This window comes from Podarcis melisellensis, assembly GCF_964234715.1.
Source record: "Podarcis melisellensis genome assembly, chromosome: 7".
NCBI lineage: Eukaryota > Metazoa > Chordata > Lepidosauria > Squamata > Lacertidae > Podarcis > Podarcis melisellensis.
The window spans coordinates 54162144-54186321 of record NC_138539.1 but is presented as its reverse complement, the minus strand read 5'-3'; the positions used below and the strand labels follow the sequence as shown (position 1 = coordinate 54186321).

At 41.4% G+C, this 24178-nt stretch overlaps 2 protein-coding genes across 2 annotated transcripts in view; one reads left to right on the top strand and one right to left on the bottom strand.

Annotated features, from left to right (window-relative positions):
• The first annotated feature begins 334 nt into the window (after positions 1 to 334).
• Positions 335 to 24178, top strand: part of LOC309374520 (uncharacterized protein) — a 68935-nt gene continuing 45091 nt past the window's right edge. The window contains exons 1-2 of the mRNA XM_081919511.1: positions 335 to 556; positions 21118 to 21274. The gene's annotated coding sequence lies outside the window, so the exon portion shown is untranslated. The remainder of the gene's footprint in view (positions 557 to 21117; positions 21275 to 24178) is intronic.
• The window catches only part of ZNF407 (zinc finger protein 407), a 331643-nt gene continuing 326020 nt past the window's right edge, over positions 18556 to 24178 (bottom strand). Inside the window, exon 9 of the mRNA XM_081919417.1 lies at positions 18556 to 20953. Within this exon, the coding sequence (XP_081775543.1) occupies positions 19590 to 20953 (1364 nt within the window). The 3' untranslated portion in view covers positions 18556 to 19589. The remainder of the gene's footprint in view (positions 20954 to 24178) is intronic.

Sequence of the window (24178 nt, the reverse complement as noted above, 5' to 3'; positions counted from 1 at the left end):
GTTGGCGACCCCCTTTGTAAAACAATAGCCCATGTGCTGGGCTCCCTCACCTCCCTTTTGCATACATCACAATCACACACCTTTGCCTGCAGTGAGCACTGAGTTCCCCCATACAGCTCACATGGCCCATTTGTAATCAGGCTAACCCTCCTTCCTCTTAACCCACTTATGCCAGAAGTGAAATCTACTGCCTCAAACCTTAAACAAGCAATTCTAGGGCACCGTGGAGCAGGCGCATCCCACACTGCAACGTTTGCTGCAGGTTCCAGGAACTGAAAATATTGGGGGGGGGGGCAGATACCTTTTCTGATGAGCTCTGAGGTAATTGGCTCTCTTAATCTGCACAAAGGAGCCACTAGGGGGAGCAAACTAGGATTGTAGTGCTGAGAGGAAGGGACTCAGCAGTTTGGCCCCAAACAGCTGAGAGACTGATTACTTCCCTACCATCACTCTCAGGTGGGTGTTAAGATCAGCTGAGTGGAATCCAGTACACTTAGAAGTCTGAGGTGGCAATGGCCTGGGAGCTGTAACCTACCCTGAGAGTTTATGGTGAAGGGTGAGTACAAAATTAAGATTACAGTGTTGCTGTTGTTGCTGCTGTTGTTGCCATTTCTTAGCTGTTTTCCTTCTGCATCATTTTCTGGATGTAAATCTCACAATCACAAACAAATGAAACTGCTGTTGGCCCCAGTAGGGAAAATGTTACAGGCCTTGATTGGAAGATGCCCAGGACAGGGTTTTTTTTAAAAAACAAAACAAAACCAAAAACTCTAGGAAATGTTGGACGTTTGTTGTGCTCACTGCATTGTTAGGCTTTTGGGTTTTCATTCTCTTCCAACCCCAGTTTGAAAGTTCTTTCACAGGAATTGCTTTGATAGGCACAGTGCTAATGAATCCTAGGACCTAGTGCAACTTCCAGGGAAATATTTTTGAGGGTTGCTGTGGCTACAATCCTAAATATGCTTAGTAAGGGGCAGGGCCCCATTAAACCTAGTGGGGCTGCACTCCAAGTAGAAACAGATAGGACTGCAGTACAAGCAATACACACACACACACATACATGCATATCTGCTCAGAAATTCTTCTCTACACGTATGAATTGTCATTGTGCACAAACCTATCTCTGTCTTGCTCTTTCATATGCTGTTCCTCCCCACCCCCACCCAAACTAAAGAGTTCAGCCTGAGATACAATATTGGGGAATTGATGACACCTGGCAACTTGCTAGCTGGGCCAGGTTTGCCAAGTCTGACAAGCTGGAGTTTGTTAGCATTTAACCTTGCTTAACCTTTGACCTTTAGTTACTTTCTGCTGCCCCCAAAATGACTAATAAAAGACCCAGGGCCGCATCTCTAATCTTAGGGGCATTACAAGCTCTTTGGTTTCCCATTTACACATATGGCAGAGCTTCAAAGTGTCAGATGCAATACTCCATTGACATCTCAAGAAAGATTTAATGAAATTCATTTCTTGGCTGTTTGAATATGCTACATTTCAAGACAGGTCTTTAGTATTTATGCTATTATTTGGTTAAAAAGCACCAGTAGTAATTTTCTACCTTGTGCCATTAAGCATGTGGTTTTCTTTAGTCTAAAGATCTCACTTGGCCTCCCTGTTCATATATCTACCATGGTGTATTTAGAAACCATGCACATATATCAAAATATACTTTTTGTCCTGTTCTGGCTGGATTTAAAATGTATTGAGTATAACACTTTCTTTTCTTTTCCTTTTCCTTTTTTCTGTTGAAAAGACACATTTTAAAACAGTTAATGTAGTGTTTGACCTTCCATTAAAAAAAATAAAAGATACCATTAAACCAGGTCCAGAAACACTAGCAAGTGAGTAAATGTTTAAACCACAAATCTCCCTGAACTCCTGTGGGAAGGAGGGTTCTACCAGTGCCAAAATGGCAAGATCATATATCAGAAATGAGTAATAATGTGCAAAAATACGTTGCAGTAAAAAACACAAACTAAAAAGGAAAAAAGAGGGGAAAGATTTGGGAGAGGGAAATCATAACAGGGATTTCCAAGAGTATAAAGATGAACCAGTGGGCCAGGACAGGATTTATTTAAGAATAATAATAGTAATAATAATAATAATTCCAACAATAATGCATGCACATAGCCCTGCACATCGAAAACGTGCCAGTACCACCTTTCCATTATTTCCTTATGTTGGTTTGAGGAATAGATCTATATGGGGAGTGATGCTGGGAAAGAAATGCTGAAATTAGCTATGCAAATGAGCCTTTGCTGAAAGTGCACGTATAAAGCCAGACTGTATATTCCACGCAGCAGACAGTTAAAAATTTGAACATAAGGTAGCATTTCCTTGATCATATCCCATAAAAAGAGCAATTTGCTAAACCCTTGTAGCACAGTATGGAAGGTGGTGTATTTTACTGATAATGTAAGAGATGACAGATAGCTCTATACTAGGAGGTTTCAATGGCGTCGAGTTGTGTAGCGTAATAAATTGTCAGGAGCACAGACAGAGGAGAGTGCAGGCGCTGCTCCACCTCCAGTAGCCAAATAATTCAGCCCCGGCTCAGTAATTATGCTGTGTGAAAATATGGGATTAATTAGACCGGTACACTAACACACTGTAGTCTCATTAAAGGCTGAACAGCATTTTCATAGATGCTGCCACTTGAGCAGGGCTGCCGCTAATGTGAAAAGACAAAGTCGCCTCTTTTCACACTCCTTGCTTATTACCTTACTTAAGGCCACTTAAGCAAACTTCCGAAGGCAGCCTTGCAGAAAACCCTATGTCAGGGTTATTTCATTATTTTATGTCTGTAGAATGTGCAGGGAAGGGAAATTTAAAATAAATGGGGATCGGGTGTAGGGCACACCAAAGGGAAATGTTACAGGCTTCAAAACAAATGCTTTCTTTAAACACACACACACAAAGAAACCCCACCCAGCAACAACCCAACATATTTTGCTAGTGTGGACATGGCTGCAAATATCAAAAGTTGTTCAAGTGCTTGATCTTAATTTGCAACTTCCTGATGCCACATGTGAATTAATGCGTACTGGAGAAGGCCTGTTCCTTTGGCAACCAAGAAAGGGTGAGAAAAAGGGTACAACTGTGTACATTATGTGCCTTTTTCTAGTTCAAGAGCGTATTGCACCCTCTAAAGCTGGGATGCAACGTTAGAAAGCAACCCAAACCCACATTTGCTTTGTAGTGCTAGTACAAAATGGGGTACACATCCAGGTGCGTTTGCCCTTCAGAAATTCCTCTTTCCAAGCCTATTGTTTCCTTGGTGAGGCTCAGTGGCTGGAAGTAAGCCTGGCCAAGAGGGATGTAAGGAGTGAAGGGGGGTGAATGACGAGGAGGAGGGTTAAGCATGACACCCCCTCCTCCCAGCTTACTTTGCAAACGCAAGTTCGAGGAGCCATGTTTGCTCAGCTAATGTTTAGCTGCTCCCCAAAGGCCCAATTCACAAAACTTAGCTGGTGACATGATAGCCACTTAAAAATGCAATTACATAGAAGGTACTCTGCATTGGCAAACAGTTCATTTTAATAGCTTCCTGTGTAGTTCTGGCAATTTTCACCATGCCAGGACAATCCGCAAGAGAGAGAGGTGCTGAAATCATTGAAACAACGTGGGAAGCTGGTTCACATGACGAGCTTGCCATATGGAGCTGTATCCAGACAGCTATATTTCCCCAAAAAATCAGGTTATACAACCAAACAGGGCCCACATTAGTACAGTCACATGGTGATGGAAACACAGAGGATTGGCTCCAACCCTGTGCAAATGGGATTCTGCTTATGCAATGGGACTTCCCCTTCCACTCCTTCCCTCTACAGCACCCCCACTCCCCAAACCTGCTCTAGAGCAGATTTTGAGGGACTGTCTCTAGAATGTAAAGAATCCTGATGAATTTTCTCATAGCACAGGAATTCTTACACATCTTATTTATCAAATTGGTAAATAGGGGCCAGTTAACATGTGATGTTTTCAATTATTTTGTTGTGGTAAACCAGCACCAATATGTGCTGGAGTAGTAGTAGTTGATGTGGTTCCCTCCAGGTGTTATTAGGCTACAAGTCCCATCAGCCCCAGCTAGCATGGCCAGCAGCCGGAGTAATGGTGGTTGTAGGCCAACAGCTTTTGGAAGGCACCATGTTGGCTAGTCCTGCACCCTCATACTTGAGAAGTGGACTAAACTGGGATTTGGAAAGTTATGATATGGGAACATTTGTCTACTGTGAATTAAATTGTTTTTACTAATAATAAATGTTCCAGTGAATCATTTTTCTCCTTCTGAGGTTAGGTGGGGGTACATATCTTAGTTGGTAGAGCACGTGCTATGCATGTTTAAGGTCAATCACGACCAGCTAAGGGGCAGCGGATTGCAATGGCTGAAGAGGGCATTGTCCTGGGACTACATATCAAATCAGAATAGATCACCATGGGCAAGATTATCTGATTCTGTTTCAGATAAAGTCAATTCATGTCCACTGCATCTTAAGCTATCATGAAGGAGAATTTCTTTTCTGTATCCCAAGCACTTTTGAGGGAAAAACCTATTCTGTTTTACTGAGGTGTCCCCTCACCTAGTTTTGTTACCTACCTGCTCCTTAAGGATGGACAGTCTGTAAGTACTAAATACATAAATAGACATGGATGTTAGTACAGGAAGTCCATCCTTTAAACTGTGTCGACCTCAGTAGGGCACCTTTTCTTGGACTCGAGAGAGCTATTAGAGCACATTTAAACTGGGATGCAAAAGGGAGGGAGGGAGGGAGGGAGAGGAGGAAAATACAATATGATGATGATAAGAAAATAATGGAAGCAGCTATGCCAGAATACCATCAAACTTGAAAATGCCTTTGAAATAATATTCAAGACGGAGTGGGGTGGCATAAGAGTGGGGGGAAGCTGGCATTCAATAGACTGAATCTTGCTTTGTGACTTAACAAAAGTGGGCAACGTGAAGAAGAGGAGTGAAGTGGAAGGGAGAGAGAACTAAACTGAAGGGTGACATGAAACAAGTCAGCCTGCAGAAGGCTGTAAGGTTAGCATCATTAGCAAAGAGGAAAAATGATTAGCAGTAAAAAGCGAGGAGTTAAAAAGATTTAAAAGGAAGAGGAAGCAGGAAAGGGAAAGGGAGCAGGGAATGTATTATAAACTAATTCCACACAGATACATCTGAATTATCGGTGCTGTGTTAGCACACCAACATTTTTATGAATATTTATCTTTCTCATACAATATGGGAGCAATGTAATTATTCTGCATCATCCTAAGGGCTGGCTCACACAATACCTTATTTGTTCCCCAGGTAGTCCTGACCTTCCTTGGACATGCAGTTCAACGTAATGTGGGAGTCAGACAATCAGGGATATAGATGGCAACAAATCTGTCAGTTTCAGTGGCTCGAAAACACAATGTTGTGATCACCTGCTCCATATATTATATCTAGTTCCCTGAGTATCTGGGGGAAGAATGGGACTGTCCCTGTGGACAGAAAAAATGCAGTGTATGAACAGGCCCCATGATTCTTAAAGGGGCTTCTTTGTTGTGGTATTAATATATACCATTCGAGGAAGTCCAGTCTAGTGGTGAAGGCACAATTTAGGCCTCAGTTGCCTAACCCTACTAGCTGTTGACTTCCACAGAGTTTTACTCTGTTTGACAAGTTCTTTTGGTTAAAAGGGGGCTGAAGGGATTGTCACCCACAGTTATTATGCAGTGAAGTACATTTATGCTCCAATCCTAACAGTGGTGTGGAAATAAACACTTTCACCTTAAAACAATGGACTGCTCAAGTTATGAGTGGCCTTCCATGGCGTATGATGGTATTGGAGAACATATGTACTAACACAATTAGGCTGCAATTAAAGATCAGTATTTCTAAAAGCTTGTTTACAGTACATTTAGAATTAGGATGTGCGTTTGAGACTGGATTGAAATTTAGGTTTGGGATCTGGGGATTCAGATTTAGCAGATATTAGCTGGATATGCCCCAAGCTTTCTTTCACTATGCCACTTTTAATGTGATGCATGGTAGATTTCCACAGAGAAGGTGAGTGAGGTGTGACTATGGAATTTTGTTTAGAAGGTTAACCAGTTACATATTGTAGCAAAACCAACAAGTAACCTTGCAGTTACTTAAAGATACAGGGTGGAATTCAACACCCTACTGTTGCAAATGTTCTGTCTGTGCAAGCATATCAGCTTGCCAGATGAAATGACCCTTCCTCCCCCATGCTGTTCTGGGGGTCCTCCCGACCCTCGCAGATCCAATTTTGGGGCTGCAGAGGTGCACAGGAGAAGGAGAGAGGGGGAAAACCCCAATGTAGAAGCAGAAGCCCTAGCATAGAGTTTCCACTCATATATTTTATTGAGTGAATCCCATCCTAAAAATTTGGTGGTTGTGTGAGTTTTTGTATACAATATATACTTGAAGCAGGCAGTGGAAATGTTGTGTCAGTATAAGCACATGAGTTTAGTGGGGGTTCGTTTTGCAAGACAAGATCGGTAAATGAATGCACGTTGAAATCAAATATACGGCTTTGGAATTAGAAATACAGTAACAGTCAAAGAAAAGTCAATGTCTGGCATTACCATTAGGTAGGGTGAAGCCACTGTCTCGGGCTTCAGATGCTGTGGGACGGGATCCTGGAGGCTGTTCCTCTAACCCCCAATTCAGCCATTCCTATTAAACAAGAGTCCCTGATGGATATTAATAGGTAGGAGAGGATATATTAATAGCAATTTATCCCTCCAGGCACCCATGTTTGTGCCCTGAACACACAAAGAGATCAGCTTACCACTGTATTTAAAGCACATGGCCGAGCAGAGTTCAAAGTCCCATCCTTAGCAGAAAAGTGGAAAGCAAAGGAATAGACTATGAAGGCTTCTTTTAATAAGTCCTGCTGTGAAGCAAGCTGGCTTTCTTTCTTACTCCACTTAACAAAGAATCAGACTACAGACTGAGAAGTAAGTTTAAAATATGATTTGCTTACTCATAGTCATGCATTCATTCTCAGCAGTAAAATAAAAAAGGTAAAGGGATCCCTGACCGTTAGGTCCATTCGCAGATGACCTTGGGGTTGCGGCACTCATCTCGCTTTATTGGCCAAGGGAGCCGGCGTACAGCTTCCAGGTCATGTGGCCAGCATGACTAAGCCGCTTCTGGCAAACCAGAGCAGCACACGGAAACACCGTTTACCTTCCTGCCGGAACGGTACCTATTTATCTACTTGCACTTTGATGTGCTTTCAAACTGCTAGGTTGGCAGGAGCAGGGACCGAGCAACGGGAGCTCACCCCGTTGCGGGGATTCGAACCACTGACCTTCTGATCGGCAAGCCCTAGGCTCTGTGGTTTAACCCACAGTAAAATAAATAAAAGATAGATGATAGATAGATAGATAGATAGATAGATAGATAGATAGATAGATAGATAGATAGATAAAGGCAGGCAAAATATTTGCAGTAGAAACAGCCTTGGGCATGTGCCTGATCCTGGAGCAGTTGAATATACATCTGCTGACATTGCTAATGAAGAGAGAGAGGGAGGGAGGGAAGGAAGGAACAGGAAATATTTCTTTGATTCTTCCCGCCCAAGAGAAGAGGGGAAATGACATCACACAGAGCTTTCTCAACCAATTACATTTATATGGTCAGCCTATCAGCAATGTGGCTCTGTGGTCTCAGCCCTTCACATGCTAACTCACAAGAATATGCATTGTTAGATTTGACTGCAAATCTGTCAGACCTTCTCCTGTCCTATGACAGCAGTGTTAGGAAAAGATCCTCACCGAGCAAGCAAGCAGAGAGGCAGCTAGGCCAGAACAAGCATCACAAAGGTTGCACTTAAACATTTATTTGAGCATCAACCAGGCTGAGTGGTGAGCAAGCAGCAGCTAGGCAGAGGAGGCCAAGGGTGCAATGTGGCCTTCTAGCCTTGGTGTGATGGTGGACAATGTAGCACTGCCAGTACTGGAAGTACAAGTCTGGTTGTCTTCTGCACACAGAAAGGACTATCTTGGAAAGGCTCAGTTTTAGAATGCAGCAGGCAGAGACACTTAATATTTTTCTGAGTAGAATTGAGAATTAGCTCAATATAGACCTACTTGGCATCTCCTTGGTTCCAAAAACTCATATCAGAATTTTGCTTCCATTATGAATGGTAAAATAAAAGTAAAGCCATGAATATAAATGCTCTTGAATGTCTAAAGGAACCATCTAAATTATTATACAGTCATTAGAGTTGTTAATATTAGAACAACTTTGCTCTCCAGACCTTCTTAGATTAACACGAAACATCATAATGGTTTTAAAACATCCTGTCAAATATCCATTTAAGAGTATCACTGACCTGACACATTTGACATTGTATATGGATTGTAAAAGAAGTTTCAGGCTGTAAAACATTGCACTGGTGTTTTTACATCAGTAATACCTTTGGATATCTCTGTGTCAAAACAGGCATGTTCTTCAGTGATAAGTGCTCAGAGACAATGGTAAGGGTGAAGAGTAAAATGGAGATTCAAGCTAGCTTGAAGATTCAATAATACTGAACAGGGGGATAAATGTTACACTTGTGCATATAGCTAGGAATGGGGGATAAATTTGGTTTGGTTCACATTTTAATTCAAATCCAATTTCTCCAAAATATGTGAACCAAAATACAACTATCCTTTGAAATTGCATGAATTTCACAATGCCATTCTCCCACTAAAAATGAGTACAAAACTGTTCATATTAAAGTCTGCATAAGCATGCACATATTAGTGTTATGAACATTAGAGGAATTTCTGGGAAATTTGTTTAACCACATTACCAATCTGTGTATATTAGGAGAAGTTTTTGTGAGGATTTTTAAAAATAATAATAATTGCAGAGTGATACAGAAATGTGGCAAATTGAACTGGTAGACACTGAAATGAGCAGATTCATTTTAAATGGTAGATGATAGCTCAGTTGGTAGAGCATTAGACTCTTAATCTCAGAGTTGTGGGTTCAAATCCCATGTTGGGCAAAAGATTCTTGCATGGCAGGAGATTGGACTAGGTGAGCCTAGTGTTCCCTTCCCACTCTATAATTCTACAATTCTACAATCCATCATAGACTGAAAGCCTGATCTTAGTTGCAGTGCTCACCTTGAAGTACAATGAGTCCTGTGCTGGGCACGTCCTCATGACTCGCCCACCATATTGGGATTTTGATCTCAGCACAGTATATGTTGTTGATGCTGCTATGCAACAACTTCCTTGGTCACCAGATATAGTGTAGCTGTGCTATGGCAAGGTATGAAATACATGCCACTGTTGTTGGCATCCTTCTGTCTTGAGAGACAATGGAGTGTGCTTCTGGAGGTGAAGACAAACTGCTGGAGAATCACAGCACAGAGACCAGTAAGTCCCTAACTCACCAATGGTTTGAGACACATTGGCTCCCCTCACCTGGTTTAGCCAGTCAGTCTAAGCCGTTTCCCGGGATGTGGCCACTGTCACATGCTGACAGCTTCTAGGAGCCACAGGTGAGAGCTGTGTGCAGGGTGGGGACCAAAGGTAGACAAATTACCCAAAAAAGAACACGACGTGTCCCCCACCAGTGGTACTATCCCTCCCCTTACACTCCAGACAGCCCATACCATAGACTGCAGATAATACAGGTAGGAAAGATGAAGACTCATCTAAGGAACATCTTATATGAAGTTTAGCATGATGAAAATCCTTGTGCTGATAGAATGCTCTTTTTACCACCATGTTGAATGCACCCCATAATATCCTGAAGTAGCAACTTTAAAGAAATGTCAGTGAATTTAACATTTATAAGCTTAGATTGATTTGGATTGATCTGTACTGAGCAAGTGTGGGGAGCCTTTCTCCCTCCAGATGTTGCTGAGCTACAACTCCTACCAGTCCTAGCAAGCATGACCAATGGCTTGGGATGATGGGAGTTGTAGTTCAGTAACATCTGGAGGGAGAAAGGCTCCCCACACCTTGGACTAAGTTTGGCACTTGGTGAAGAAATGGAGTAATTACTATACTTTACCATAAGCTCAGTTTGGAGCTCAACTCACATTTGCAATGCCATTGAATTCAAGGGGGATTGCTTCTGAGAAGACGTGTGCCCTGTCAGGCAGCTTGATGGGGTACTCTAAAGATGGATTCATTTGTGAGTTAAGGGTTTCTTTGCTGCACAGGGTAAAAATCATGTAGAAAACATGTGCATTCACATGTGAACATATAGAGTACCTGTTTTGTCATGCACAAATCCATTGAACTCATTTTCTCAAAATATCACTTTGTTTGTATACAATGAAGCCACACACAGGTTCCTTATAAATTAATGGGAAAATCTTTCTGGATTTATTTCCTGTAAGCTAATGCCCTACAGCAAACATCTAATATGATGCTATTTATTCCCATAGCTCGGTTTGTTTTGTTTTCGATTTAGCAAGCCTCATGACACACTCCCAAATGAGCCTTGTTGTGCAATATGTTGTGTGCAGTAAGATTTTCACCCTAATTCACTCTGTTTTCTTCCAGTTGAGTTGTACAGGGGCACAAAACCAACCATCCTATGTTAAATCACCTCCTGTGACTGATCTGGAGGATGACAGCCATGGGGTGTAGGTAGAATGGGATCTTTGTTAGTCTAGGACACCAACTTCAGTTCTGCCCCCTTCCCTTTTGTATGTGTGTGGATTACATTGTTGCATGGATACAACAAGGAAATATTTGTGATTAGTAAAACAACAACAACCCATATGCATTTCCCCCTAGACCATATGTTTTTCATAAATACCAGTTCTAAAATATTTCTGTATTCTATAGCTGATATGCAAGCCATTTATAACATATTGCATCATATCACAGTGATTGCTTAAGCCAAATACTCCTAATGTAAAATACTCCAAATGCAAAAAACAACAACATAAATGCAGCATCTTAAGAATAGTGCCTGATCCATTTCCCAAGTATGTATTTCGGTCCTTTAAAAAGAAAAGAAAAAAGCACTTAGGATCTTGGGATTTTTAACCAAATTTTCTATCATCTATCTGTCTGTCTGTCTATCATCTATCTATCTATCTATCTATCATCTATCTATCATCTATCTATCTATCTATCTATCTATCTATCTATCTATCTATCTATCATCTATCTATCTATCTATCTATCTATCTATCTATCATCTATCTATCATCTATCTATATCTATCTATCTATCTATCTATCTATCTATCTATCTATCTATCTATCTAGTTACCTACCTACCTGTTTGGAAAAGAAGGTAACGTCAAAGGGGATTCCCCCCCCCCTTTTAGGTGCATGTTTCCATGTTTCTTTTTCTTTTAGAGATGTGTTTTTACTTAACAACATCGTAAGCTTCCATTTGCAGAAAAGAGCAGAAGTAGCACCCATTTTTGTGGTATCACAACCTGCAGACAACAAGAGAGTTTGTGTGATGGAGTGGTGGGGAGGGTGAAAATTATTATAGAGATAGAGGATAGCTTTACTAAGGAAAAAAGCACCTTTTGTCAGTGGACGCAAGGCTTGATTGATCTCATTGCAGAGTGTCATATATCAGAATCCAATGAAGTCACATTAGTACAAAGCCAACTGGAAAACCTTAGCAGGCCCATCATATTTCTAGTGGGACAGTAACAAAGATCAGAATAAATAAATACTGTATGTAGTGAATATGTCTGAAAATGAATATCAGAATTGGGGGGCAGGAGGATCTGTGTGCAGAAACACCAAGTGTTACTTCCTACTGAAATCTTGCCTGACCTCTCTAAATGGAGAAGCCTATTTCAATGGAATTGCAGCCTCCCAGTATGTCTCAGAAGTAAAAATGATTCCTGGAGAATCTCCAGGTGTTTGCATTTCCCCTGGAAATGTCAGGCACTGCCACAGACCATAAATTTTACAGCCAAGAGAGGAATTCTCTCAGCGTTGCTTTCCAGCAGGCCGATGGATTTGGGGGGGGGGAGTTTTACATGCCGCTTAAAATATCCCAGTAAATGGGGTAGCCAGGCAGCTGTGCTGGCCTTTTCAGCGATCTCCAGACAAGCCTGATAAATACGTACACCATTAAGGTGGCAGTGGGAGGGGGAAGAGTGATGAAGTAGGATGTGATGCCCAGATGTCCCTAACCAGGGAGAATCATCCTGGAGGTGGGCATCTGGATTTCATAGCTGCAGAAACACCAGCAGTTGGTGCCATATGCTGAAGAGAAAACACGAGTCTGCTCCACACCTCCAGTGACAGGAAAATGCAGTGCCAGATTGGAGCAGCCCAGCAGGGTTCTGGCAAAATTTCTTACACTTTCACAGCAGAGAGGACCTGGTGCATCCTACAAAGCAGAAAGGACAGCATCTTACAAAGACCTGATGCACATAATACACAGTGCAACATACCCTCTTCCTTATTGTTGCTCCTGTGTCCTTTTGAGGACACACATACATATGGATTGTTGTTTTGAAGAGCAGCACATTAGTGAGTTTTCCACTGTTTTGCCTCTGTAGCTACTGATTTCCATTGTATTTGCAAAGAACTCTGTGTACCAGATGTGTTTTACATCTGCAGGTGACATGCATCTGAATGCATTTAGTGAATTGCTTCCAAGTTTATGCATAATGGGGGAAGAGGAATTAAAGAGAAATGCATGGCACAGACGCTCTGTTCCTACAGGAACACGTTAAGAGATATACAATCATGGCAGCAGGAGCACACCGGGGGTTCTTTGGAAAGCAACTGCTAAAATTGGTAATCAACAAATATTTCAAATAGTATTGTTATTAGTCTAAGGCAGAGGTGGCTAAATTGCCTCTCCAGAAGTTGCTGGATGATGCCTCCCACCATCCCTGGCAAGTGGCAGTGAGGGCTGGAGCTGGCTGGCATTGGAGCCAAGCAACCTATGAAGGGTCACAGGTTCCACAACCCTGCTCTAAAAAGGCAACTCTGCACACCTATCTGGATGTAAGGATGAGAGAAATGATTCAGCTGGCATCTAAAGGTGAACTTAAACTAGTTCATATTTGCTGGAACAATGTGTGTACCAGAATGCAGTCATCCTTCAAAATTCACACATCTAAATTTTGCAGTGATGAATTTCACGCACATACACGGGCAGGGGGGCTGTCACATAAAACAATAACCACATGCTATCTGTTCTGGTACCAATGTGCTGAGCACACCCTTTCCTACAGGTAGTGGAAGATAATGCTGTGGGTTATTTACAGGGCCAGTCCTACTATTGGGCAGAGTGAGGTAGCAGCCTCAAGTAGATTATATTGAGTGTCATGAGAGGGCAATGCTTTCATTTATTGTTGTTGCTGTTTTGAGTCCTGGAGAGAGTAGAAGAAAGGTGCTCATAGAATTTTCTGCCTCAGATACCAAAATAGCATGGTTGGTCTTCGGCGCTATGCACTTTGACAGAGGGCATGGGTGGGGCTGCAGTTTGATGCTCTGTCTTAAGGAGCAAAATGTCTTGGGGAAATGCTCAGTGGAATGAAACTCTCAGCTGGGGCCAGGATTTGACACCAGTGGTTGCATCAGTAGGTTCTAGGAGCTAATACTGCTGCTTTCACTGTGTCCAGCTTAGATAATGAGAGAAAGGCTAGTGCTCCACAAGGCTGCTTCATAAGTAGTTTAACATAGCCTTGTTCTCAACTTTGCTTGGCTCAGAGGATGCTCTGGGCCAAGGTTACCATGGAGGAAGAATGCATGTTCCTCTGTCCTCTCCATGTGCAGCAAGCTGGGCCTTGGAGAAAGCGTCCCTGTGAAGAGCAGCTATCCCTTTTTACCTAAGAGAGGCAGCTGGCACTTTCCTTATACCCTGTCAACCCTGAAGTTTTGCAAAACTGTGTGGGCATGATAAGGGGACTTACTGGGAATACTGTCATTTGGAGGGCTATAGGTTCTGCGTACATGCCCTACAGTGTCATTGAAGGCTGCTGAATACAGACCTCTCATGCTGTAGTAGACAGGTGGTGGGTCGTCATTGTTTACCTGACCTCCTGGCTGTTGCGTCGCTGCTGCTTACCAGCAGAGGGAAGAGTGAGACAGCAGGGAGGTTGGTGCAGTATAAACAGCACAAACACACTGCTAACTTGCCCTCCCCCCTCCCAGAGAACAGCAGTGACCCAGCTGTTTGGAGATCAGGTAAGCATTGCTGTCCCACCATGCCATCTCCTACGATGGTAGTACCGTTTCTTTAATGCTTGCCCTGGCCCCACTAGATTGGGAAAGGACTAATGTGGGAAAGAAGCAGTGGTGTGTGGTGAAATTTTTCGTAGGGGAACAATTACAGCCAGAGGCACTAGCTTGTGTGGACGATGGGGCAGGGGATGTTATGCGTGTGATGTTGTGGTGTCCCGACACCATGTGTGTAAGCATTGTACCTCCCTCCCTAAGCCAGTCAGAAGCTTCCCGGCTTTGGGAAGGAGTCACCAGGCTTTAATACTTTAATTTACCGGGAACATTTAGGGGACTAGCCTAGTCCCTCTAGTCTAATGACTGTACGCCACTGGAAAAAATGATGTGATTCTGTTTGTACTGGTCACTTCGCCATATTCATTTAATCTAGTATAATAATGGGTGGAATTTGTTTAAACAGGACCATTGCATGTGTGCATGTGCACCCAATGTGCATGTATGACCTCAGGTGGATTTACTTTTGAGTAAATATATACAGTATAGGACTGCACATTTAAGTGTCTGGTTCACATGTGTAATTAGTCATATGTGATTAGTCTATGTTGCCCATTTAACTCAATCTATACATAACCAAGTATAGAGCTGCTTTCATTCATCCAAATTTCTGATTATCTGAATATGTTAGATGTCCTCTGATTGTACACTATCAGCACAATCAATGAAACTTTCAGGTAGTTGTGAACAGGAAGGCAGTCTTTTTAGACATTTTCTCTAACTTTTTTGCAATTTGTATTATGTAATGCTTATTTTTACCATCTCTTCCCCTTGGAATGCTGCTTCTTCTTCTTCTTCTTCTTCTTCTTCTTCTTCTTCTTCTTCTTCTTCTTCTTCTTCTCCATCACCATCACCATCACCATCACCATTTTGATTAAATTCATTTATTTCTATGACTGAGATCTGCAGCTGCAATTACATAAAATAGCAGCAAAAAAGTACAAGAGGCAGAACCTCATTTTCTCCTCTTCCCACTAAAATGTCAGCTCTCTATGTCACCCGCGGAACAACCCAACCACATGCTTGCACCCGGCATATGCACAGATTGTAAGGAGTAAAACTGTCTGAGTACACTAATTACAAACCATTGAAATAGCAACACAAAGCAACAAGGAAATAGATGGCTTCCATTTCAGGGTAATAAGTGCCTAAGGTGGGTGTGCCCCAGCAATGTGGATGATTGTGAAGAGCCCCTTCTAGCAAACAGCCAAACAGCCGCCACCACTTGTAGCTTAGCCTGAACCCCTCCTTTGCAAATTGTTCTGTCTCTATGCCCTTTCTTTCTCTCCAATTATAAAGCAGCACCAGGTTTTCTCATCAGCCATCTCCATGTCTTCAAATGGCTTTTCAGTGTCAGACCTATCAGGAAATTAACTCATCATGCAGTGACAGCTGCTAATTTTCCCCCCTTACATGTCAGATGGATCGCCTGCTGAAGCTAATAATGAATCACCAATCCCTGATTAGAAGGTGCTTCCGAAACGCATAACTGCCATCTGAGCTAACTTTTTTCCTCATATAAAATGATATCACCCTAGAGGAGCAGAGAAAAGAATTGTATTCTTCAACAAGATCGAACAGAAGTAGGTTGTTTAAAGTGAGCCATGTACCTATTTGAAATCATGGGCTAATATTGTAGTGTAAAATAGGGTGTGTATGTGTTTGAAAATTCCACTTTTCCATTTTTATTTCACCCAATGAATGACCTTTTTCTGTTACATAATTTGTTCACTTGATCTTAACTCTGCCTTAGAGTTCAGGACAAGCTTTTCTTCTCTGGGTTTCTTTATAACAGTTTTGCTCAGGAAACATACAAGGCAGAAAGTCTTGGCAAAAAAATGTTGTTTCTGTTGGGGCTTACTTGCTACTGCTGAGTCCTCTCATCTTGCCGGTGGCTCAATCCCCTACCTCTTGGTCCCCTGTGCTTTTTCTAAAAGGGGAGATTCTTCCAATGCAAACTTGGGCAAGCCTTGGGCAAGCAAGTTCATTGGGAAGAAGCAATACCCCAACACAATTGTGCCTACAATCATAACAATTACATCTCTTGAAGGATTTTGCCATCGACACTGTGGTTGCAAAGATAGCATTTATAAATGACAACAATGCCTGCAGCACTGTTCACAACCCACATGTACAGACCTCTTGGCACATCAACTATTTGACTCCAGTTCATCTAACTTCCATGGTGAACCTCATCCGGTTGGGAGACAGAACAGCATTTAGCTTTGGGCTTTTTTGGTTTCACTTTAGCTAAAAAGAATTTCCAGGTGTTTCTTTTAAGAATTTGGTTTCAAGGTACTTTTCTTCCAAAACGTGGCAGGAGACAGTATGCTAGAAGGTATGTGTTTCACTGGGGAAGGCTGCAGCTATTTGACGGAGAGCTTTCCATTTCCCCTCTCTCCTACTTGTTAAGTTTCTACAAAGAGAAGATCAATTGGCTCATATCAACCAAGGAGCCTTGCCTTCTCAGCTGGAACTTGCTGCAGTGAAGGAAAATACACTGCACTTGCACAGTTACCCTCTTCACAATCATCCCCCTTGTTCTGATGCTACGACACGCCATTTGAAACTGTTCAGAGCAGCTCACATTAAAACTTATGCCAAAGGAGTTGGGTATGTGTGTGGCTGGGGTGGAGTTGGCAGTGAGCCAAATAGATGGTGGCTAGTAAGCCAAGCCTACATTTCTGTAGCTCTGGTAAAAATGGTCCATGAAATCATTTCAGTGTTTAGGATTCCAAGAACTTCTTACTGGCCTTAAGACAGTAGGACAAGGATGGTAAACAAAGTGCCTTCCAAAATCCATCAGACTACAACTGCCATTAGCTCAATTCTGCGCTAGGACCTAGTTTAGTGCCTGAGGCTGTATATGTTCATATTTTGCTAGGCATGTTGAGAATTGTAAGCAATGTGGAGTCTCTGACTTGGTCAGGCCCAATTTTGGTAGTGGGATGTCAGCTCTGATGTAGGAACTGACTGATGGAATTTGAGCTTCAGCCAACTTTTTCCTGCTCAGTCCTCCATCTCTAGCAGCTACCTTAGGGACTCTGGATTGGAGAATGCAACTGCCATGTATAAATTAAGATATCACCTTGGGAGCCACATCCCTGGATGTTGCACTTCCTCCTACTCTGGAGGAATTGAAAACATGGGAAGCAAACAAGGTAGAATATTCAATAGCATATGCAACTATGGAAGAGTTTCTGCTGACAAAGAAATATGTTTTAAGCGTTTATGAACGAGTAGAAGCCCAATTCCTGACATACACACACATGTAGTAATGTACTGCAGAGCGGGCAGTGGTCTGAGCTGGGTGGTAACAGACAGGATCTGCTCCTAGGCAAAGGGACATGTCTTATTAATCTAGGATTCCAGAGAATCCATTCTCAGTACTCCCAAGCCGGAGAACACTTCTTGCACACACACCCCCACCTTTATGCAAAGGTCTGCTCTTTTCATTGTGCATACAATGTGATTGCTGGTTTGACACTGCAGGCTACACTGGTTTTATGAAGGATTAAATGCCACCTGAGACATATTTATCCTAAATAAATCACAAATGGTAAACTGCAGCATGTCAATGTCAACACCCTGTACTGCAGCGGAAAGGTTAGCCATACAGGACTGAGCATAGCTAAGAATTAGCATCCAAGCCACAAGACCAGAGGGCTCCAGTTAACAGGCAAAATGATCAAGAAGAAATCTTTTCAATGAAAAACATTCCTTTGAGCATCTGTGAGAATCTTGCAGAGGGCCATCATTTTGTAAAGGTCACCTTTATCCTGATAACAAACGGAAGTTGATCCTGTCACCGTTTGCTGAAGACAGTATTTAAGAAGAAGTGAGCAGCCTGTCACATTTAAGAAGGATGAGCAAGTCAAACTCGGCTAATTATGAATCTCAGTGTCTTTTTTATGCTCTCTCTTTCTCTTTCTCTCTCCCCACCCCCCTTTTTGGCTGATCTGACATATCGAACCTGGAAAATAAAAACAACAGCAAAGCATCTGCCACCCTGCATAGAAGCACGTGTTCTATGCAGCACCCTGGGATATAGATGTTTAAGCAGTTAATTCTAGAATAGACTACTGTGCCCTGTCTTTTCTATATTTGGTGGTCTGAAGTTCAGTCTGAAGTTGAACATGAATTCTGCTTGATTTATACCCTTTGCACCAAAACAAACAAGACAAGTACACCTAATAATTGCAACTCCTTCATTCCTTCATCCCTCCCAGCCATGCAAACACAGGGACACAGAGAGATCCAGCAGCTGGTTATGGTGACCACCCCAACTCAACTAAGTTCTGGTGAGTACACTGGGTGTGGAATGACAGTCTAATATTTTTAAAAATGACAATACTCCTTTTAGTGCTATTGTTTTATTGAAAAAAAGAACAAAAACAACCCAACCCCATCCATATCATACTTTAGATTTCTTAGACAAAACAAAAGCATTTGGATCTTTTCAATAGGAGCTTGCACTGAAAACTCAGAACTTATCCACAACTAGATAATCAACATTCTGATCCAGATATAAATGCCAGATCAACTCTTTTCCACTTGTTAAGGTTAATGGCAGAATTTTATAAAGAAGAAACCTTATCTAATGTTTCCAAAAGTCATTCACAAAATGAACTGCAGAATTGTAGATATGTGAAGCTCTATTAGTTAAAAAAAACTGAATAAAGATTTCAAATGAAGTCATTACTGTATATAAAAGTTATAGGTATTAAGGCCTTTCTGAATCAACAGGTTCTTTTGTGAAAACTTCAACAGAGGTTTTAGTTAAGTTTTGATCTTGGAGGATTGACTGAAGTCAAATTGGAGGGGGGCAATTTAAAAAGCCTAATATATTAAAACAAAAGTAAGTTAACACATTAGAAACTCTGTATTTTGAGTAGGAATAACTGGGTTGTTTGGAATGCCTGACCAATTTGTGAATGTAGAATCCAACTTCAATTTACAAATTGTCAATGTGTGGCTCAACTAGGTAATATGGGTGCACGTATATTAGTTTGCTCTCCATATGCAAAATACATACAAGTCAAGTTTAACATAATTAATTGCAGGAAAGACTTAAGTCTACTATGTCATAATGCAATGAACTGGCAAACAAAATTAACCAAACTAATGAAGAGAATTAAATTGATACCTTTGGTAATTTTATTTTGTAAACCTGCCAATATTTGTACTCAAATTTCAACATTAGTTATGCAAAAATGGACAATTCCCTTTCTGTTTAGCATTCCCAGCTGCTCTTGCTAACTTCACACAAAACGTGTTGAGTACCTGGATGGATAAAGACCATTAAAGAATGCTTTACAAATTAAACATGAAATATCATGTCACCAAATGTTCAATGTTGTCTTTTATCAAACCCATAAAGACAGAGTTCTTTCATGCTTCTTGTAGTTCATTGTTATCTCTTTGGCCCTGGATAATAGCTGTTTGTGAGCAATCTTCTGTAAAAATGACCATACTAGCTAGGTGTTCAGCATTTCCATCACATACATTATTGGAATTTATAACAGTACCAGTCTGCACAATCTCTTGCTGCTCATCTGTCTTTATCACAGCATGTGAGTATACTCCAGACTCATCCTCAATCTCCTGTGGTAATCTTGTTACAATGTAATGGGTTGGACCATCAGAGAAATTGGCGTTAGAATCTTGAACCATGGCTTGAGCGATTTCCTCTGTGACAATGATTTGTGAAATTTCTCCATCAGACTCAACCAGGTCCATGTGTTCACTTCGGACACTTAGGGCATTACTGCCAGCTTCTTGCATTATTATCTGAGAACCTTCTCTAGCCACCATATGCACAGTTCCTTCCTCATTCACGATAACCTGAGTGACACCTTCTTTTACCAGTTGATCAGCTGCAGCTGTATCACACACAGCAAACTGGAGCACTCCCTCAACCATCTTCTTGAAGGTGACCTGAGCTCTCTCCTGAGATGCAATTATGGTAGATGGGTGCACAACCTGCGTTACTACTTCCATGGGTTCTTGCTCTTCCTCGGTCTCTTGAGCTTCATGGAACATTTGTGTTTCCTGTGCCGTAGTGTCGTTGCAAACAATGTCTGCTTCTGGATTTGACATTTGTAATGCTTCTTTGTGACAAAATCGTGCCCTGTCCAGGAGTTCTGCTTTGTTCTCTGCTTTACCAAGCTCTGTTACAGCACAAAGCAAGGCATCTAGTGCTGAGGCAGACTCAGGCGGGTGTACTCTAGTTACATCAGGTGGTTCTAAAATTTCTCGTCTCACTATCTGTTGCACCATGGTATTACCAGGGTCTGATGCTGTTCCTATGGAAACAGCATCTTCAATATCATTTCCTCCCAGAGGGCCTTCAACAACCACCACTTGTGTCTTCCCATCCGACAGTTGTTCAGCGAGTATTTGCCCTGGAATCATGGTGCTTACATGAGAGCCATTTTGACTTGTGGTTATAACTTGTCCATCTTCCGTAATATGGACAACCCGTGCCACTTGGCCAGCCATTGCCAAAGTCTGAAGCGTAGCCGCTGCGGTTTCCTCCACTGAGGCATCAATTGCAAAATCGCTGTCATATCCTTGAATAATAATCACCTGCTGAACTTGTTCAGTGGATTGCAGGTGTCTTCTGCCATCATGAAGGGACTTAGCTTTTATTGGAGAAATTTCATCCAGGGCTGCAGTGGTGAAAGGGCTGGTGGTTTCGACAAATGTAGCTCCCTGACCCTTCAGCCGGCATTCGTATGACTTAGAAACTATGCCTAAAAAGAAAAAAGGAAAGGTTGGTTTAAAGATGAAAATGGGGGGGGGGAATAGCAAGTCAAAATACTAATAATGTGAATTAATATTTTGGGGGTCTAAATTGCAAATTAAACCAATAATTTAAGTACATGTCCAAATAAATACTATATCATTATTTCCAAAGTGAATATCCAAAAACACAAGATGAAACAAAACAAAGAGCCCTGTTGGGTCCACTGTGTTCAGAAACCTGCTTTCATCAGTGACCATTCTGAGATCTATAAAGGAGATTTCTAAAGGCTGTGTCTACATCAAGCGGTCTGGACCAGAATCATCAGAATGTGAGTCTTGAAACCTATCATGGATAGCATTTTATCACCATAATAAAAGATAGATTTTTTAAAAAAAACACAGCAGGCAGCCATATTTCTATATTTTGCTTTTTTTAACCAATTACATTCTGACAAATGAAACAAATCTTATGCACTGAAACAGTACTGAATTTAATAATAAAAAACACCCAGTCTTTATTAGAAAACTATCTTTTTATTCAAGTTGCTTGGGAATTTCAAATCTTTCAAACTGTAGTACATATCATAGCCACAGTGCCTTCAAAAAGGAACGTTATTAATGACATTGATTTCATTTGAACAAAGTTGGTTTCAGTTATCTGTTGTGCTTATTTCTGAAAGGAAATACATTGGCCCAGCTGTCACAATTTCAAGCCAATGGCCCATGGTTTATCAACCCCAGAATAAAGTGTATGCCTCTGTTGCTGGGATGAGATAAGGGTAGAACCATGTATGCTGCCTTGAGCTCCTTGAGTAAAAGGTAGTATAATAAATGAAATTCCCCCTTGTTGCTCCTCTACCCACCTCCTCTCATGTGCCCAGTGCTGGCACTTCTAACACGGCTTATTAAACAATGGATTCACATGACACTTGAGCAAGGAAATGTGTAGTTTCATCACTATTACAAGCCATGTTGTGAATGATGAAAACCAGAGTTTCCTGGCTTGGATGTCATGAGAAACTGTGGTTTAACAAGCCAGGATATAAACCTCAAAGCCAGGCACAAACCCGGGGTGGGGGGAGGGAAGGGGGACTGTGAGGAAAGAGCTCTTTATCAGAATGAGATCGTGATACCTGTACTGCTTTTAGCTTGAAAGAAAATCTATAGCCTAGATTTGTATACAAATTGGAAGGAAAAGCCATTTTATCAGTGCAATGCTAAGCCTTCTACCCAAACGAAAATATTCAGAGTGTGAAGCAGGGAGGGGGGTGGCCCGAGGGCATGTGGCTCAGGGAATGTTCGATAGAGGGGCCTGGAAGGGCGGATTTGGCCCCCAGAGCTGAGGTCCCCAACACTTTCACCAATGCTGAATTGGATTTGTGACCATTATGCTCATTTGCCTGCAGTAGCAGTGAAGCTCTGCTGGATGAAATATTAATTGCCTCTGGTCTGGGGTTCTGCTCTGCATCAATAGTGAGTAGAATTCCATGACACAAAAGCCAGACGGAGACCCACAAAGGACTCCATTTGGCCCCTGAGCCAAAGATTCCCCATCCCTGTTCTAGGACATGGTATTTTAAATGTAATGCAGTTGTAGTTCAAATTGCTAAATATTTCCATGGCTGCTGCTAAAGCTGAAAGACTCAAGCTCACCATGAAAACTGTGTACTATCTTAATTTTAGATTTCAAGTCAGGAGAAAGCCTTCCTTTTTTTAAAATGAACAATTTAAACAGTTGTAAAGTCCCCCCCCCCCAAATGATACAACATGATTGATCCTGCACTCACTGATGAATTACATTTTGGCAAGGAAGGACTACAGGGAAACACAGAATGGTGGCTATGTCTTTTTATAACTGTTTGTCTCTATGGGCATGAGCATACTCAAGGCATTCAACTTGGAGAAATAGTATAAAGGAGAAAATCAGCACAAAGGGACAATTAAGAAAAAAAATCAGAACTCATCTGTGTTTCATAATAGAATCAGCGTAATTAATTCTCTCAGGAGTCTGGCTTTGTTGACATGATGTAAGATGAGCCTTGCAATGATATCCAAACACCACCACAAATCCTATTTTTATGTAGCCATCAGTCAAAATAATTCCTCAGATCAAAATCTTACAATGGACACACACAATATGAGATTGTGATATTTAGGAAGTAAAAGGGAAGAAGATAAAGAAAGACATCCCCTTCCTTTGCTTCTGAGGTAAATGCTGCATCTGTGAATTTATGCATCTCCAGTCTTTACTCGGCAATTGAATGGGAAGTCCCGTGGGAGTTGAGTTATCCTGTAAATTCCTTGCAGCACTGATAATTATGCCATTCTGACTGCTTGCTTAATCTATTTGAATCCAGAGGTGAGTTAAGCCACTTCCTGACCATTAAAGTAAACTACATGGGTAAATACTGCTGTCACTAAAGGGGTGTGATGAAGCTTAACTACACCAACATCTTAACCTCGGCTCAGTGCAACCCCAGCTATTCCATCACAGTTCATAAATGCGATTGCAGGTCCATCTTTTGATTCAGCAATTTAATAACTTCGAGTGCTGTCAGTAGTGCTTTGAAAAATGGATCCTATAAAATGTAACAGCCTCAATCAGATTGTAAAAGATTCACCCACTGAAGATTCTTCCATTTCAACTATAATGAATTAATGTTGAGCTGTGTAGAAGTTCAAGTGTCAGTTAAACTAATGGGAATCTGTACTGTAAGTTTAAATTTTAACTGGACCAAAAATTTATTGGGAACATCAACTTCAATTTTAGTGATCTTCATGGTAAATGTAATATGTGGAATTGAATGGATTTCCTTTGTTTTGAGAAGACTGAATCTAATAGAGGAAATATGCAATTTTAAAGGTGTGTTTTGAGGGTTAGTTATGGCAAGATGTATTTTTAACCTTCCTAGTCAACACATTTATTTTATTTTTTCTTTAGTTATAAACATCACCATTCCAAATGCAATATCAAGTGAAGCTGTATTACAAAAATCTTGCATTTTAACATTTTATTTGGGGGCAGTGTTGGTGGAGAGAGGGGAAGAGAATAGGAAATATTTGCCATGCCAAATATAAAACTTAACTGCAAAAATGTATTAATATTACAAAGCTGTACTTGCTGCTGATGGCCTGTCATTAAAAAGTGAAAATGAACAGAAATACATTATAAACTGACAAAATACAATGATGCAACAATGCTAACCAAGGGGGGAGAGAACCCTATAGAGGTG